This window comes from Dermochelys coriacea, chromosome 3 (assembly GCF_009764565.3).
Source record: "Dermochelys coriacea isolate rDerCor1 chromosome 3, rDerCor1.pri.v4, whole genome shotgun sequence".
Classification (NCBI taxonomy): domain Eukaryota; kingdom Metazoa; phylum Chordata; order Testudines; family Dermochelyidae; genus Dermochelys; species Dermochelys coriacea.
Window position 1 is genome coordinate 17364454 of NC_050070.1, and position 19572 is coordinate 17384025.

Sequence of the window (19572 nt, forward strand, 5' to 3'; positions counted from 1 at the left end):
CCTTCCCCCCATTGCAACCTGTAGGATAGGCCTGAGTCTACATTAGGCTTTCTGTACACGGCTAGCCAAAAAACAGTGGGAAATGTAGGTGTCTGTTAAGTGGTTGAAAGCTTTGGGTTTGGTACAAAATACACTAAGTAGAAACTTAGTATTTTTAAGATTGCAAAAAAATCTTACTAAAATGGCCTTTTAAAAGTGTGTAAGTACACATTAGCCTGTGGGCTCCCACAGCACTCTACAAAATACACGCGCATATATGCTTGTCACTTCAACTACACTTCAGTAGGAGCAGTGTTTTGGTGAAACCGTGCAGCTGTTTAACAGCTCTATTATTACAGGACAACTTACATAGCCAACAAACTTCAGGGAAAACTGAAGCATGCAAAATTCAGTTACACAAACTGTAATTTATCTCGGCCATCACCATGAGTAAGTACCCCTTACTCTGGCCATACATCTGAGGGGCTTTTTAGCCCCTGACGGCTACCATCTTTTATATCATCCAAAATAGCACCTCCAATACCATCCAGGAACATCAAGTCAATAATGACATAGAAGGAAAGTTACGTGTAGTGCAACAGCATCTACATTGTCAAGGGTCCATCGTGCTGGGTGCTGTACAAATACACAGGTCGACACTGCTCATTCCCTGAAGAACTCAGTCTAATTTGAGACAACATACCAACAAATATGGAAAGGCAAGGAGGAAAGGCAAGGAGGACAGATCACATGCTTATATTGATTAGCTATTGCCTAATTTCATAGTTCCTGCTGGTAAAAAAAAAAAAATCTTAATTTAAAAAAAAAGTTATCAATTGCTGCACAATCTTGCCATCATTAGTAAGTTGATTTATTATAGTCATCACAGCAAAAGATGGTCTTGAAACAGGGTACTGCTTTGTAGAAACCTGCACATTCTAGAGATATGCTGCTTAAATCATGTTAGTATGATAAATACAGTGAACACCCAGAATTGACATTACTTGTTCAAATAAATATGAACTAAATGCAAGACTAATAATTTTATTTTATGAAGTCCGTGTGTACAAGAGTTAATCAAGATAAAAAATAGTACCTAGTCATTTACAATTGATATTCATTTATTTTACAAAAATAAAAAATACCCAGTTTTTAAAAAATGTAAAAGCATGTCCAGAGGGAAAAAAAATCTACTATAAGAAAAATACAAATATTACATGTTAAATACCATTTGGGGAAATACATATACAAATGACTCTGCATCGGAACTTGTGCCACGCTCTGGATTTCTATAACCAATTCTCTTTCAATTCCATGGCAGAGGGACTTTTGTTATATACATTTAAAATTCTCTTTAAAACACAATCTATTTTAAAATAAATATTCCATGTATGGTAGACAAGACTGTGTACACATCAGGGGGAAGCAAAAATAGCAATCAGCAAGACTCTCGGACACCAGTCAGATTTCTGAAAACGATGTTCTGAAGTTGCTACAATAAATGACTCCTGCATCTCACTGCCAACCACTGAAGTGTGTATGAATCACCCCTGTGGTACTTAAGATTGCAATTTCATCTTTAACTAACTTGATGCCAACCAGTGCAACATGCACTGGACCAGATTTTGCATTCCTGGTGCACCAAGTACACTCACTCACCCACCGTGGGAATTTTGGGTGCACAAGAAGTGCAAAAATTCAAGCCTAATACTTGCAGGGCCATTAAGTCCCATGAAATATCTAGGCTCAACAAGGTAGACTAAAGAAAGGGCAGCCCTAACTCGTCAGTTGCATTGTTCAAGTGAAACCTTTAACACTATTTTAGCTTGAACTTTATCTTGCTTTAAATCAAACCCAAAATGGCTACAACATTTTAAATTTTGTATTTTAGTCCTTTCGCTGGAATTCTACTTTCTGACAATAGATTTCAGGTGTTCCAGTTTATATTCCTCAATGAAGTCCTCTGCAATATGCAAGGCGTTGACTTTCACCAACAGAAGAATCAGGTCTCTTGTTTCATCACTAAAAAAATAAAAGAAAATGTACAATATTCAAGTGTCTGACCGCCACAGAGTTTGAGTGAATTGACACTTAAAATGAGATAAGAAACTACACTGGAAATTAATGAAAATGACTCTTGGCCTTGGTGATCGATTGTGTTGCATACCATTCCAGTGTCCAAAGGCTAGGCAAGAAAAGCTAACAAATCTGTATCTTCCACTTCTATTAGATCACATTTTATAAATTTAAACTAATCTGATTAGATATTCCATATTTTAATTATTTCATTCCTTATAAAAGCAAGCACTACTAAGACATTTCAGCGTGCAAGATACAGAGAATCACAGCAGATCTCCAATGCCCCTTTAGGAACAACATTATAGGACTATTTCCTCAATTCTCTAGAAATAGATGGACCAGTGTTATAGGAACAATGTAATGTAGGATTTTACATGTCTGTACACTGTTACCAGTAAGTCGGTCACATAGCCCTTTTCCATTATTCTTGTATGTCCATTACAAGATTTTTAATTTGCTTTTGATTTACAATCCTTCCACACCTCTCAAATAGATATGCATTGTTATGAAAAGATCAAAATATATACCACTGACAAGGCCCCTTTTGAAGTGTATGATGTAAATGTACAAACAAAAAAGTTAACAAAACATAAGAAACATGCACAGTACATGTAGAAATAATGAATTCCAAAAAAATGCCAGATTACCTGCAGTTATTCTTGTACAGTATATGTGCACTTTGCAACAAATGTTGGCTAAAGTTTGCCAACTGAGGGAGAGTTGATCCATTTTTAAGCTCTTTGAACCATCGTTCTGGAATACATGCAACTACCTGTTCAATCAAAACGTATTTGGAAGAGATTAGACAATCCTTAAATGCATTAACTCACTTTGCTTTAACTCATGCTTCTTATTTCTCCTTTAATTGGCTCCATTGTTGTAATTAATAAAAAGCTTTGTCAGATGTAGAGCCAGATATCTGTTATTCTTGGCATACTCAACAACTTCAAGAACGTATAGGCTGTTTGTTCTAAAGGTTTTTATGTTTCTGTGTAATGAACAATTATACACAAATGTTTGTGATAAAAGTTCAGTCCTTTTTACACCTTCCATTTTGCTCTGATGCTTGTTGCATGCATATATTAAAAAAAGACTGCCTAAAGATATAACGATTTTATCTATATTAGTATATAGGTCTGTTAGTTAGCCTGGAATAGAATTTTGGGTTTGACTTTTTGATACTCTTATACTAATGTGTGTAAACAAAGGACAAAAAACAATAATATTGCTTCTACCTAGTCAGATGTATTTGCTAGTACAATGGGAATAGATCAGAGCAGTTAAAGTGTTACTCAGAGCACACTTTAAGATTGCCTCAACCCCTACCTCAAGGCAAAAAAAAAAAAAAAAAAAAAAAAAAAATCAAGCAACCAGTTGGGAGGGGCAAAGGATCTTGGGTCGGAGGGAAGGTATAAAATACTAAAAAGACTAAAAAAAAATGGCGGTCACTCCTTACCCCTCCCATGGGATACGAGAGATGGGACTAAAGGGAACAATGACCCTAAATTGTAAAGGGTGGGACTGTGGGCATGCACTGCAGGTATAATTATGCCTCCTGGGGGGGGGGGGGGACCAAAAAACACTGCGGCGTCAGAGTTATGGAACCCCAATAAACATTGCATTGTCTATTGTCGGACTTCTGGTTTTCTGCTTTCTGTCTGTGTGACAAGAACCAGGGGAGAGGGTGAAGGGAAAGCCCTCTAACAATCTAGCCGGTATAAAACACCATTAGTTTTTGCCAATTTGAACTGCTAACCTTTAAAGCACATAAGCATACATTAGCTTTGGGCAAAAACATATGCTTGTATTAATCCCTCAAGTCAAGAAGTTAGAATCTGCCCAATTCAAAGAAGCCACCACCTTCTTCATCCTCAGTACCAAGATGTTCATTGATAAGTCATTTTGTGGCTAGAGATATAAAATTCCAGCTATTGATCGTACATTAAGAACCAGCATTATGAAAATACTTATTCCGGAGCCAAGGGATTAAATCATTAATCGCCAATATCCTTTTTAGAAATTGTTTATTTTACCCTCTACCGTTTGTAACACTTAGAAGCAAAAAGCCCAGGATTTCTATCCTCTCAACGGTGTGAAGATCTACTTTGGAGTCAAACACTGGCATTTTCTGGATTTTTAACAAACCTAATGTGGCTTTTGTTTTGACAAATCTCTCTGTGCATTAGCATAATCTATTGCACCAAGAAAGCAAACAACTTTGGGAGTAGTGGGCCTGAACCAGACTTGAAGGAATTCAACAGAGGTCTTTCCATTCTTCAATGGGTTTTGAAACATTACTAGCATGGTGTAAGTTAAATGGCTAATTATAGCTGGTGATCTAGGTGAGCATGAACAGCTCACACTTTTTATTTTATTTCAATTTCAATGGGGCCAGGATTTCACCCTTAGGATCCAAAAAAGATATTTTCCATTGGACTGTAATAGTTTAAGTTTCAGGCCTGAATATTTTGTCTGTGTCTTTCTAACACCATCAAGAGTTTACAACATTACCTTAAAAGCTATAGATACTGTTCGTTACTTATTTTACCTTCAGACACTGATCTCTTTATCATGAAAGCTCTTTCTTCAATATAAGCCTTTTTCCTGTATTTAATGTTTACCTTGTTGCACTTTTCCACATTATCTGGTCCAGGTGGTGCATTAAGAAGTATCAGAAGGAGATATCGATTCAGCAGTTTGCCTAGTCCTAACTCATGTAGTGTATCTTCTACTATGATCCCATCCCAAAGAAGAATATTAGACAGCAGCTGAAATGATAAAGAAGCTTAGAATGAGCACACTTGGTGATGGCAGGTAAACTGAAGTATAAAACCAGAATGTAATACTTTGGTTACACGTTCTCATGGGACCGCATGCAGGCCCAAATTCCCACTTAGATTAAAAAAATATGTTGATGTGTTTATTTGAATAGGAGATCATTGGACTGCACACTCACATCAGAATTCAGAGTAGCAGCTGTGTTAGTTTGTATTCGCAAAAAGAAAAGGAGGACTTGTGGCACCTTAGAGACTAACAAATTTGTCAGTCTCCAAGGTGCCACAAGTCCTCCTTTTCTTTTCACGTCAGAATGTGTGCTTGGGGTGCGGAGCCCCAGAAGTGCAATGCACTCAGCAGAGGACAAGGACTTGGAAATTGATTTAGGGTACAGCCCAAAGGCCACCAAATCTTGTTGACACTCACCACACTCAAGTGAACTTTTGAAGCAAGTGATGGAGAGAGGAAATATGCAGGGCAAGAATGGTTGGCCAAGATCTGGGGTGAGATGGGGAGGATCTGGCATTTGTGTAAATGGATGGATAAGTACATTCAAATGACAGCACATTTATAACCATTATTTCACAACCAATTATCTTTGAAGAGCACACATTCCTGAAACTAAAACAGGAGTCATACAAAAAGGGGAAAACTAGATCAAACTACAAAGGATGAATATAAAAAAACCACCACAAGCATGTAGAAAGGCTAAAGCACAAAAATGAGATTAAACTAGGTAGGGACATAAAGGGCAGCAAAAAAATATTTTACAAATACATTAGAAGCAAGAGGAATACCAAGGACAGGGTAGGCCCATTACTCAATGAGGAGAGAAAGATAAATGTAGAAAATGCACCAAGGCCAAAGTACTAAATGCCTTTGTTTCAGTTTTCACCAGAAAGGTTAGCAGTTATCAGACAACTAACATCATGAACATCAGTGTAAATGGGGTAGAATCTGAGGCTAAAACAGGGAAACAACAAGTTAAGATGTACTCAGACAGGTTAGATGTCTTCAAGTCGGCAAGGCCTGACAAAATACATCCTAGAATACTTAGGGATTGGGCTGAGGAAATCTGAGCCATTAGTGATTATCTTTGGGAACTTGTGGGGGATGGGAGAGATCCCAGAGGGCTGGGAAAGGGTAAATTATAGACCAGTCAGCTTAATTTTGGTATCCGGAAAGATAATGGAGCAAATCGAACAAACAATTTGTAAGCACGTAGAAGATAAGGTGACAAGTAACTGTCAGCATGGATTTGTTGAGGACAACCATGTCATGCCAACCTGATATTCTTCTTTAACAGGGTAACAAGCCTTGTGGATACAGGGAAGCAGTAGATGTGATATAGCTCAAATTTAGTAAGGCTTTTGATACTCACTCTCTTTCTCTCTCTCTCAAACAAAGTAGGGAAATACAATCTAGATGAACCTAGTATAAAGGTGCATGCACAACTGGTTGGAAAACTGTACTCAGAGAGTAGTTATAAATAGTTCATAGATGAACTAGAAGGGCATATTGAGTGTGGTCTTGCAGGGATCTGTCCTGGCTTTGGTTCTATTCGATATCTTCATAAATGGTTTGGAAAACGACAGACATTTATAAAGTTTGCAGATGATACCAAGATGGGAGGGGTTGCAAGTGTTCAGGAGGACAGGATTAGAATTCAGAATCATGGAATCATAGAAGATTAGGGTTGGAAGAGACCTCAGGAGGTCATCTAGACCAACCCCCTGCTCAAAGCAGGACCAACGCCAATAATTTTGACAAACTGGAGAAATGGTCTGAAATAAATAGGATGAAATTCAATAAAGACAAATGCAAATTTGTCCACTTAAGAAGGAATAATCACTTACACAAATACAAAATGGGAAATGACTGGCTAGGAAAAGGATCTGGGGGCTATAGTGGATCACAAACAAAATATGACTCAACAATGAAATACTGCTGCAAAAAAAGCAAACGTCGTTCTGATACTTATTAGCAGAAATACTGAAACCAAGACATGAGAAGTAATTCTACTGTACTCAGCGCAGATAAAGCTTCAACTAGAGTACTGACAGGTTTCAGAGTAGCAGCCGTGTTAGTCTGTATTCGCAAAAAGAAAAGGAGTACTTGTGGTACCTTAGAGACCAACGAATTTATTTGAGCATAAGCTTTTGTGAGCTACAGCTCACTTCATCGGATGCATTCAGTGGAAAATACAGTGGGGAGATTTATACCCCGAGACACTGATGAACTAGTTCATGAAACAGGAGGTATGAATGTATCCGATGAAGTGAGCTGTAGCTCACGAAAACTTATGCTCAAATAAACTAGAGTATTGTGTTCAGTTCTGGGCACCACTTTGGGAAAGATGTGGACGAACTGGAGAAAGTCCAGAAGAGAGCAACAAAAATGACTGAAGGTCTAGAAAACATGAGGAATTTGAAAAAAAAATGGGTTTGTTTAGCCTGGAGAAGGAAAGACTGAGGGGGGGGAATATGTTAGTCTTCAAGTACGTAAAAGGTTGTTATAAAGAGAAGGGTAGTAAATTGTTCTCCTGAACTGCTGAGGACAGGACCAGAAGTAATGGACTTACATTGCAGCAAGGGAGATTTAGATTAGACATTAGGAAAAACTTCGTAAGATTGGAAGATCAGCTAAGCACTGAAACAAGTTATCTTGTGGAATCTCTGTCACGGGAGTTTTTTTTTTTTTTTTTTTAAAAACAGGTTAGACAAATACCTGTTAAGGATGGTCTACTCTAGAAATAGTACTTAATCCTGTCTCAATGCAGGGAACTGGACTAGATGATCTATAAAGTCCCTTCCAGTCCTACATTTCTATGATTTCTATTATTTCTCATTGAGGACTACATATATCCTTCCCAGTACAATGCACTATCCCCAGGATATCAAACTTCCCTGAATATGTATTTCTTGGTTGAGATCAAGCATGAAATATTTTAGCCCAAATGACTTTTCAGGGAGAAATTAGGTACATCTTGCTTACCTTTACAGCTGACCAAAACTGTCTTTCTTGAAACTTTGATTGTGGCGATATTGTGTCTTCCACAGTGCTGGTCATAGAAAGTATAACAGGAAATTGGTAAAATAATATTTTCATGGTTTTTGTTTAGAAAAAATATCCAGCCAATCGATCTCTTCTGTATACTGATGGATGTTAATTTCAGTTCTCAAATCAATAAAGTGGGTCAAAACCAGAAAATAGGTCTCAGCTCTGTTACATAACTTTACATTTGGAATCTATGACTAGTCTCTTGATAGTCCCTACTAAAAGTAGTAATTGGAAACACTTAACCACACTTGATATCAGACTGACAGCACTGTACAAAGCCAGGCAGTAGAGGGAAGATACTCTGCAAACTTCCTATATCAGCTTTAGCAATGCATTTTTCTCCAACATTACGCTAGTTTGCAATCCCATATCTCTCTTGAAAAGAGGGATTTCTATTAATTCCAAATTGTGAAATATGCTGAATATAGTGATAAACAAATCCAATAAAGCAAACAGCTAAGTATTTTTCTTTACAGTGAAAAGACTCAAGGGAAACAGTAACAATCCGTGAATGTGAGGAAGAGATGAATCAAAGGGGAAATACAGGCTGGCTGAGCCAAAGCATCCTTTTAACAATCACCAATACATACATAGGGCCATACTGAGGAGCTCTTACATTGTGGAGCACTTACTCACAGGAGTAGTCCCATTGATTTAAATTCCTCTAGTTAACAGAGCTACTCACCAGCTTGAGTAAGGGGTCCCCAACCTGACTCAATGATGTAGCAGACATTGGAAATTGTAGCTATTTCAGGAAGTTTTCTATTCCATTAGTTTCCAATTCATGTTGACTGTATATTAAACTGGCACCTCACTTCCAATGAAGTGGTTGGTTGGTATTTTACAGAATTAGCCTTACCTTTTAGGATACAGAGGAATAAAGACATCTTCCTCTATCGACTTCTTCATTCTTGAAACAATTGAGTTTACCAGATCCTATTAAAAAACTGAATATTTATCACTGATATACCAATGCTTCCCCACAAAAACATTTAAATGATAGCTGATACATTGTAAGATATAATTTTAAAGACAGCATTTCCCTTTAGATGAATGTGATAGTATATAATAAATGTAATACAGTTGCCACCTGTTTTATATATTTTCTTAGCTATAGTTATCACTGGTTGCAATTTTAACTGACCCTACCACGCTCTTTGACCATCTGTCAATGTGGTGTTTTGCAAGATAGAATCATTTCAGAAAAATTACATTTGCTGCATATTATTTTACTATGATAGCAAAATGATTATACATAGTCTATAACTAGAAGTAGAAGGCAGGGATAAATCACTCCATAACTGCCCTATTCTGTACACCTCTCATGACGTATTGGTATTGGCCACTGTCAGAGACAGATAATGGGCAAGATGGACTATGGTCTGAGGCAGTATGGCCATTGTTATGTTCTTGTAACTACAAAATTAAACTGGTGGTTAAACAATAGATACATCACACAGAAAAACTGAAAAATTCTGCATAACTAATTGTGTCATAAGCAATACCACAGTTATTTTTCTCTCTCCAAAGATCTAACAGCTTTACATAGCATCTCTATACTTTTATCAAATTAAAATGTGGGTAATTTTTAGTTTTACTTTTTCTGACTTTGGCCAACACATCAAAAATATGCTGAAAAGGTACTATTGTATTTGATTTCCCCAGTTTCAAAGCTGTAATCTGGCAGACAGGTACACACACACACACACACACACACACACACACACACACACACACACACACACACACACAGGTTTTCATATTCAAGATCTGATTTTCTACTCAATTTCACCAATTTTATGATGGTGAAGTTCATTGAATGTACATAGGAATGAAACTAGAATACTGGAGTAAAGAATCATGAACTCAGTACACCATTATAAAACACTTAATATTAGAGAGATCTTTTTCACTGGTGGAATGATTATCCATTTTTTAATAAATTAAAATCCTTTTAGAAAGGAAGGCACTTAGTGAAGTTTAAACAGGCCTGCACTTTTTTTAAAAAGCTTTTCTTTAGCTCTACTGTAGTATTAAACCAGTGAAAAGGATTTGAGCTCTGAAGGATCCTTCAAGATTTTAAACAGTTAAAAGTTGTGTATTTAATTTTTTTTTTTTTAAATCAAATGCGAAGTAATAAGTTCTTGAAAGATTCATCTTCACAGAGGAGAGGAAAAAAAGATTACTATTAGCAAGACGCTCGTCACAATTGTAGTCATAATTTTTCTGGGAGCAAAAGCCAATTTCTGCCCAAAGATGTACACATCTCCCACAGACTAAAAGGGAGTTGCATTTGCACATCTGAAAGCAGAACAATTTTAGCTTTAAATTTTTGCTTATTACAGGTGACCTGAAAAGGTTAATCAAGTACCAGCAACTTTAGAATTTCAGGATGAATGCATACAGCAAGGGTAGGAAGAGTATATAATTATCAATGACTTTAAAATATACCATTTTCTTCTGGTCTCTAATAGCACAGTAGTTTTTACCTGTTTTACTTTACTAGATTCATTTTTGGAAAGGGAATGTTCTTCAAAGATATTTTTGCAGAGTTGAACTAGACTGACTGTTTGTGAAGTTGACAAAGGATCCCACACGTGTTCTACAAAGCCTGAAAAACATTAATTTCAGAAATGATGTACAAGTAGTTACTTGCTTGTTTTAAAATATCACTCTAAACAGTAGTGAAAATTTGCATACAAGTGTCCACCACGCAAAAAACAACGTTACTTCATTCTTCATCTTTACAATAAGCATAAGCAGATTTTTTCCATTAGATGCTCTCGTGCCTTGTGATATATAAGCAAACCCAGTCTTTCCACCTGTTTAAATGACACATTTCTTCCTCCTTTATAATCTATTTTCACGATAGCAACATCTTTCTAATGGTTTTCTTATATATCATCTATTGTCCTCTTTTCTGTCTTCTAGGAGGTAGTATCCAATCAAAGGCTTATCTAGGAATACATTTTTTAGCCATCCATACAACACACCCAAACCAGCTTTCTTTCTCAAATCATTGTATCTGAAGTTTGCTGAACAGCCTTCTGTAATATATTAGCATTGGTTAGCTTATCACAGTAGTTCTCAAACTTTTGTTTTGGTGACCTCTTTCACATAGCAAGCCTCTGAGTGGGACCTCCCCTACTAAATTAAAAACAATTTTTTAAATATTTATCACCATTATAAATGCTGGAGGTGAAGTGGACTTAGGGTGGAGGCTGACAGCTTGTGACCCCCACATAATAACCTTGTGACCCCAAGGGGTCACGATTCCCAGTTTGAGAACCCTGGGTTTATCCCATTGATGGACACTAAGTATTCTTTGCAAGCATTTCTGACAGAATGCATCAAGTTTTCTGTTGGTGTCTAACATTTGTGAAGTTTCAGAAGCATATGACAATGTGGAATTACAATAGCATTGTATAACTTTATTTTGGTTCTTCTATGAATCTCCATATTTTTCCAGATTTGCCGCCTTACGGAGCTGGCCATCAGCAATCATTGTGCTTCCAAGATATACAAACTAGTTATCCATGCTGTATCTTCACTATTGATCAGATATGCATTATCTTGCTTTCAATGATCATGACATTGACGTTCTTTTGGCAGATTCTTAATCCTACTTTGGCAGCCTCACTTTGGAGGTGATCTTTATCAGAGCATCATCATCTGTGTCCAACAGAACAATGTTATCTGCACAGTCAAGATCTTAAATTTTCCTTTACTTCATATAATTCCTGCATCTTCCTTTGATGTTGCTTTTCGCATCAAGTAATCTATCACGATGCAGAAGAAGAGGTGATAAAATGCATCCCTACCGCACTCCAATGATGGAGATAAACCAGTGGAGCTTTCCACTTTCTGTCCTTGTACAGCATTTTGAACAGTCATACAGCATCTTATCCAGTGACACTACCTTTCTAGTAAGCTCATATTGCCACAAGATCTTTCATAGCAACTCTGCATGAACGCAGTCAAGAGCAATGGTGAAATCTATAAAGTTCAAGGCTAATCTTCTCTGGCAAGCAAGCCCTTTCTCAATCAATCATCTCAGGGCAATGATGTGATCTATACATGACCCTTTTGGTCTAAAGCCCGCTTGCTCAATACACAGTTTTTCCATCTATGGCCAGTTTGATTCCGTTCTATAGTACACTGCACAACACTTTTCTGGACACTGAAAGTAGCATTATTCCTTGCCAATTGTCACACCTGGTTTCCTCTCTTTGGTAATTTACAGATCACACCTTTCTCCCAAACTATATTACAAAGTTTATGTATTTCATGAACTACACCTCCTCTCCAGCTTTAAGCATTTCAGCAGTGATTTTATCTTGACCAGGCACTTTCACTTTTTTTAGCTGCTTAACTGTCTCTATTTCTGCTTCTGAAATTTCTAGCAGTGAGATATTTAATTCTTCACCTTCATCATATCCATCAATTAGAATTGTTGGCTCTGGTTGGTTGAGTACTTCCTTAAAATGTTCTCACGATTGTTCTGCTTCCATTTTTAACTGTCTTCCATCTTTCACTTTTACAATACTTTTATTGTGACTCTGGAATCATGATAATTGCTTATACATATGGACCAGTTTTGTTTCTCACTGATGCACCTTCAGCTTCTCTAACTTTGTCAAGCAATTCTTTTACCTTCTCAACACAACTTCTTTACTTATCTTTCTCTACATACACTCATTGCAATATGCATTGTTTTTCATGTTGCCTGTGCTTGCCTCTTTTTAAAGGTTTTCTTTCTTCAATCTATTTCCATGTGTCTGAATGTATCCACTCTTCTTTCCTTGATCTTCCTGGTGCAAATGAAGTTGTGGAAGCTTCCTGACAGACATTTCCAAAATGAGTACATTGTTACTCTATATCATCATTCATTACCCACAGCTCTTGGAACCTGCTTGAGAGCTAGATTTTAAAATCTCTCCTGATTCCCAGGTCAGACAGTTTCTTCACAAGGAATTCCATCTCTCTTTTCTTATTAGCTTGTCATTTTAGCTTTATTCTAACTGTTCCAATGACAGCATAGCGGTCATTTCCTACATCACTACTTGTAAGATTATGTATCCAGCACTTATCTTCTCCACCATCTGCTAATGGCAATGTGATCCTATTGTTTCTTGATAATTCCACCATTTGACTTCCATATTAGTTTGTTTCCTAGATGAGGGAAAAGTGTCCCTTTAATGTACAGGTTATACATACTTCACAGCTTAATAAATCACCATTGTCCACCCACCTCTCACTTCTATATTTACTCATGCAGTGCTCATATCTGAGGTTGTTGGATTCATGTCATCCATAACCAGAATGACATAAGTATGAACCTGGTTTAATACAGCCTTCAACTTACTATGCAATGAATTTTTTACTTGTTCATCATGTTCATTGGTAGATGCATAACACCGGATGATAGTTACTTTAGCACTATTTGTAACCAAACATGCTCTTATAATTCTTAGGTTAACTCGTCCCCATTCCTGTAGAGGTTATGTTGCCTTTCTGTAGAGGACTACTCCACCTCCCTCTATAAGAGTATCATTTTACCTTCCGGAATAGGGTGCTGTGATACCATCTGAATGGAGTCTTCCACCTCCAGTCTCTCTCATTTCACTCTTTCCAAGAACATGAATCCAACTACTTGACTCGGGCTCCCTGAGTCACACATTCTAGCACCTGATTCTTAGTTTTAGAACACAAGAATGCTCATACTGGGTGAGGCCAATGGTCCATCTAACCCAGTATCCAGTCTTCCAACAGTGGCCAATGGCAGGCACTGTGAGGATCTCTGGTTTCAGGCAATGAATTCCCTCTTAGGTTTGGTCCAACCCCTTCATACCTCCATTCAAATGCATCTGTTGTAGACTCTGATTTCAAGAGGCTAATTGAGACATTCTTTTTATCAAGGTTATTTCCATAACTGGGACTTAAAAAAAAAAAAAAAATACAAGGACAGAAAATTGGTCTGACTCGCAACCATAGATCCATGGCTCCTCATTCAATATATATTTGGAGCAACTTGTATTATGCCTGACATTCCCTCGTCTACTGCATGAGGGATGCATTGCATAGCTTAGGATGCCCCAGACAGCAGAAATGTCCTTAGTAGTAATTCATTCCTTATGTAGATGAGTAAGTATATACAAATCTTTATATAACCATACACATAATGGAGCTACTTGTCTGAAGAATCTGTACATTCAGTGAATATAAAAGTACATTTTGCAAGTGAGTTCTGCTAATTTTGCATATACTTATACATTAATAGGTCTACTTAAAAAAAATGTAGATTTATTTGCCTGTACTGTTCTGACAGACAAATACTTCCTACTCAGTTACGTACATGGTACCTAGATGCTATGATGAGGGGCCATAAGAAGCATATAGACAAACCAAGAATACATTGTGAAATCAATGTCATTTATGATTAATTCAAGAGGTGATCTGCAATAACATACAACTTCCTACTATCTTTAGAAGTCGAATTTAAATAATTCAGAATACCTTATTTATTTATAGACATAAAAAGATCCTTACCAAATATTATGTAAAAAATATGAAGGGTCTCAAGAACTAAGTGCCTAAATTAGAAAAGGAAAATATTTGATATAGCACTTTGTTTTAACTTCGCTACACAGACATTGGACAAGGAAGGCAGTGAGAATAAAACATACAAAAATGGTTCCAAAAAGCGGTCGTATCTGCTTAGATGGATTAGGCTCTCAATTTGATATCAAACGGCCTTCTTATATGGACAGTGTAGCACAACATCCTTGGGTGAGTCACTGGTGGCAGGAAGAGACATCCAAATCTTAAAGCAGAAGCCTTTACCTTCCTGAACTAAGAGACCCAAGTTGGTTAGCCAAAGCTTTAGTAGGCTCATCAACCTCCATCTGTGGCCCAGTCACCACCAGAAAGTGTTAGAGTGCCATGCTAAATGTGTGTGGGTTACAATAGCTATGATATTTGTTTTCATATGGAAAACCCCTTTTCCTTTTCACTCTTCTCCAAGAAATCTACTGTTTGAATGACAACCTCCCTACTTATAATGTGCTTGTCACCACAGCCCCTTGACCTCATCCTGAAGAGCTATATAAAACAGCTAATGTGCTGCAACAAGGAATCTAGCTTTACCATTATTAGTAACTAAATAATATTGGTTAAATTGGAGCAAGAAAGCTCACATTTTAATTGCCTATCTATAGTTAACACTATTGAGGCAGCCTTAACATACCTGTAATTTTAGGAAGAACAGTTCTCTCAGTGACTGTAGGCAAAATTGTTTGATCAGTGTCATCATCTCTCTTGGACTGTGGCATATTTTTGACATCGCTAAATTCTTCTATAGCTCTGAACCAGGGCATCTCATTCAGATCTATGAAATTCTGCTTAAGAAAAAAAAACAAATCAGTGAGCGACATCAGGCCACTGAGGACTCACATAGGGCATTTTTGTCCAAGTATTTTCACTGATGGATTTCCCAATGACAATTCTCTCCCAGGAGAACAGGGGCAAAATACAAAAATTGAGCTTTCACTTTAACGAAAGCCAAGAACTACCTGAACAACCAAGACAGACCAAAAAGATAGATCAAAAAGATGTTGGCTGAAAAGGCAGAAAGTCGAATGGCTAACCAAGAAGACCAAGAAGAAAATTAGGATTAAAACGGTGAACTCTTTGTAGATCACAATGCCTGTGATCATCTCAGTTTGGCTTCCTGTAGACCAGGGGGCATAGAATTTTTCCAGAAATAATTCCTAGAGCATATCTTTTAGGAAAACATCCAATCTCAATTTTAAAATTGCCAGCAATAGGGAATCCCGCTACCCTTGGTAAATTTTTCCAATGGCTAATTACTCTCACTGTTAAAAATTACCTCTTTTGAATTTGTCTATCTTCAACTTCCAGCCATTGGCTTGTGCTATACCTTTCTCTATTAGATTGAAGAGCCCATTATCATGTTTCGCATGTAGGTACTTACAGACTGTAATTAACTCACCCCTTAACCTTTTCTTTGTTAAGCTAAATAAATTGAGATCCTTGAGCCTATCACTATAAGGCATGTCTTGAACCCTCTCTAGTTTATCAACTTTCTTCTTGAAACGTGGGCACCAGAACTGGATACAGTATTCCAGCAACAGCTGCAGCAGTGCCAAATACAGAGGTAAAATAACCACTCTGCTCCCACTCAAGATTCTCCTTGATACACTTAAGTATTGCATTAGGCCTTTTGGCCACAGCATTGCATTGGGAGCTCATTCTCAGCTGATTATCCACCAATATTATTCAATCAATCATTATCATGATTATCCATGACCCCCAAATGAGTGTCTGCTTCCCACGATAGAGTCCCCCATCCTGTAAGTATTTTATTTTTATTTCCAGGTTATTGATAAAAATGTCAAATAGTATAGGGCCAAGAAGTGATCTCTACTGCACCCCACTAAACACACACTCGCTTGATGATTTCCCATTTGCAATTACATTTTGAGATCTATTTGGTTTTAATCAATGTAATGTGTGTAATCTTAATTTTATACTGTTCTTGTTTTGCACTCAAAAATGTCACATGGTACCAAGTATATTACAAAAACACTATTACTGTTATCAATCAAATCTGTGATCTCATTTAAAAAAATCAAGTTAGTTTGACAGGATAAAATGGGTCTCAAGGAGTTCTATGGGAGTTAGGTCTTTTTCAAAAATCCCTGACAGATTTTTCAAATATGAAGGTAACACAATAGATCTGTACCGATTTTTTAACATACCCATTGTAAGGCATCTGGGGGCATGACAGGAGAAAGCATGAGAATATCATTCCACACCTTTAACTCTATTTTATTATGACATATACCAAAATGATTCACACTCAACCCATATTTGGCCTAACTCTTACACAGTTCATTGACACCTGTAAACTCATGCTCTGGCAGACCCTCAGAGACAGAAAATTCAAGTTGGAAACACTTCACCATAAACGCTCAGATTCCAGTCCCCACGTACAAGTCTGTTGAACTGCCATTAGATACATTGTACTCCACAGATAAGACCTATTGAAAGTGATGCCTAGGGATAAAAGGCAGGTCCCTAAGGTAATGAGTCCCCATATAACATAGGGCTTTACAGATTAGAACCAACTCTGACTTGCACACAAAAGCATATGGAATGCTAGCGCAGTACATGTATAATAAAGTACAGTGTGCCAATTGAAAAGTGAAGAAATTTACTAGTGAACATACCTCAAGAGGATTCCAGCCTATTAACTGAATTCTGATTAATGGGCTTAAGAGTTTAGGCAGACATAAACTAATGTAAGCATCATAATAAGAGTCAGGAAACTTCTGTCTCCACTGCTGAAATTTCAACAGGATATTTCTGATGTTGCAAAAATCTGCATGCACATCTTCACATATTTTCTTACTCTCCCGTAAGATATTATCTGTGGATAAAATACATTTGTATATTCAGAAATATTACTAAAAATATATATGGATACACAAACTAAAAAAGAATATGCATAGACAGCACACATGGAGGATGTATCCATGTGATAAACTGCTTTTTTCCATGAACCTTTGACACCTCCTTTTCTCTGTCTGCTAGAATTTATTCTAATATTCCAACTCCCTGAGAAGCTTCTAACAGTTGATCTTTATTTTTTAAATTCTCCCCCCAAAAGATTTGGACCTCCCACACCACTCAAAAAACAATTCTATTGGCACAAAACTCAGGACAGACAAGGCTCAGTCTTGAACTAGCTGCAGGTTAAAAATGATCGATATCTTACAAGCTCTATACCAAAAAGCAATGGGAAGATAGACCCACAGCTATTCAGTACGGGGATTTGCTTCTAACCTTAGAAGGAATCAAAATTTCAGACTTTAAAACCACAACAGTTTTTCCAATGGATAATCATTTTAAAAGCGCTGTAAGTTAATTATATTTTTCCTCTCCCACTGAAGCCTGTGCATCTATACCAGAGGTGGGCAATCTATGGCCCGCGGGCCACATCTGGCCCGCGTGACCGTCCTGCCCGGCCCTTAAGCTCCCGGCCAGTGAGACTAGCCACTGGCCCCTCCCCTGCAGCATCAGCCGTGCCGCCAGCGCTCTGGGCAGCAGCACTGCAAGCTCCTGCCGGGCAGTGCAGCTGTGAGAGCCACCGGTGTAGTGTATTAAATTGCTCCCTGTAAGAATGTGCTACTTACGGTCTACTACTTATGGCTGCCAGTCCTGGTGCTCTGAGCAGCATGGTAAGGGGGCAAGGTGGGGGACAAGGAGCGGGGTAGTTGGATGGGTCAGGGGTTCTGATGGGGCAGTCAGGGGAGGCAGAGCCTTCCCTACCTGGCCCTCCATACAGTTTCGAAAGATGTGGCCCTCAGGCCAAGAAGCTTGCCCACGCCTGATCTAAACTCAAGGTCATTAGAGAAGCCTACTTTTAACCACAGGGGCGAAAATACAGTCTCTACAGAGCTGAAAAATAATTTCTTTAAAAATAAGCGGCATACAAAATACATGGTAGTGTGGCATCAGGTTCTGTCAGAATTCTTTTGGGATAACCTGTATAATTCACTTATGGCTTCACTGTATGTCAAAAGCAACTTACCTGTATCTTAGAAATATGTAAGGAGTTTGTTCATTACAAGGCAGTCACTGACCTTTGTTTTTCTGGAAGTCAGTCATCTCTGCTGCAGACAGCTCATCATCACTGGACATGCCCTCATGGTGATCAAATTTGCCAAAACTCTCTCTTGTTTGCCTTCTGCATGTCCTATATTTTGTAATGAACTCACGTTAGAGACCCATCATCATATCTATATCTAAGAGAGAAAACTTATGAATGCAGATTTTAACAATAGAAGTGAAGAGCATGCAAAAGGAAATATAATCAGCACAGAACAACAGAGCAAAAACTGCTATTTTGTAATAAAGCAGAGCTAAAAGGAAGTGGAAAACTTGTATAAAATGGTTTTGGAAACTGATATTAAGACTATCAGGACACTTATCTTTGGGGATGTGTGCCCCAATAGGACCTTCTAACCTTTTCTCCATTAGCTTCTACCCCCACTTCACTCCCACCTTTCCTGACATCTCCCACCCCACCTTCAATATGGAACTTCAGGTTCAGTTGTCTCTGTGCTGGACTATGATAGAGTATTTCTTTTAATTGAGAGCTCTGGTGCATAATGGGGTCTGGCACCATAAATCGCAGAGCCCATAAGACCTAGAATTGGAGCACTCGAGACTTCACTGTGCAACCGACCATGTAAAGATGATGTAGTTGAGTTCTAATTTAACTATAAACATAGTTAAGGGATCATATATTAGGCTGCAGATTCCAGAACCCATATATATCCGCTTCTGGAAAATGCTCAGTTGTTTACATGAAAAGAAATTTTTTCCATCAATGCAATACTTTTACTTATCACTTAACTGTTCTAAATAATTTACCTAAATTTAAATCTTCTTATTGTACTATTTTTCATCTATTTTAATTTCAAAGACAATGCCTCTTCTATGTGCAATAGACTCAATTCGTTACCTTATTTTATTGTATTTAAGTAAAAAAGTTTCTTTTGCTCATTTTACATGCTTTCAAATGCTTGCTAATAATTTATTGTTTTTTAAACAGAAAGATCCTCTACAATGATAGTAGTCTAGGATCTAACA

General features: G+C 37.5%; 1 protein-coding gene across 5 annotated transcripts in view; it reads right to left on the reverse strand.

Moving 5' to 3' along the window:
* Nucleotides 1–1007: 1007 nt before the first annotated feature.
* GCFC2 (GC-rich sequence DNA-binding factor 2) overlaps nt 1008–19572 on the reverse strand; it is a 43338-nt gene continuing 24773 nt past the window's right edge. For 4 of the 5 annotated variants that reach the window (XM_038396461.2, XM_043510168.1, XM_043510170.1 and 1 more), the window contains exons 10-18: nt 18561–18673; nt 17145–17344; nt 15140–15290; nt 10383–10504; nt 8753–8829; nt 7828–7894; nt 4680–4826; nt 2706–2830; nt 1008–2001 (exon numbers count right to left, since the gene is read on the reverse strand). In XM_038396461.2, the coding sequence (XP_038252389.1) occupies nt 1887–2001; nt 2706–2830; nt 4680–4826; nt 7828–7894; nt 8753–8829; nt 10383–10504; nt 15140–15290; nt 17145–17344; nt 18561–18673 (1117 nt within the window). In that variant the 3' untranslated portion in view covers nt 1008–1886. The remainder of the gene's footprint in view (nt 2002–2705; nt 2831–4679; nt 4827–7827; nt 7895–8752; nt 8830–10382; nt 10505–15139; nt 15291–17144; nt 17345–18560; nt 18674–19572) is intronic. The other variant, XM_043510169.1, reaches the window with a different exon arrangement.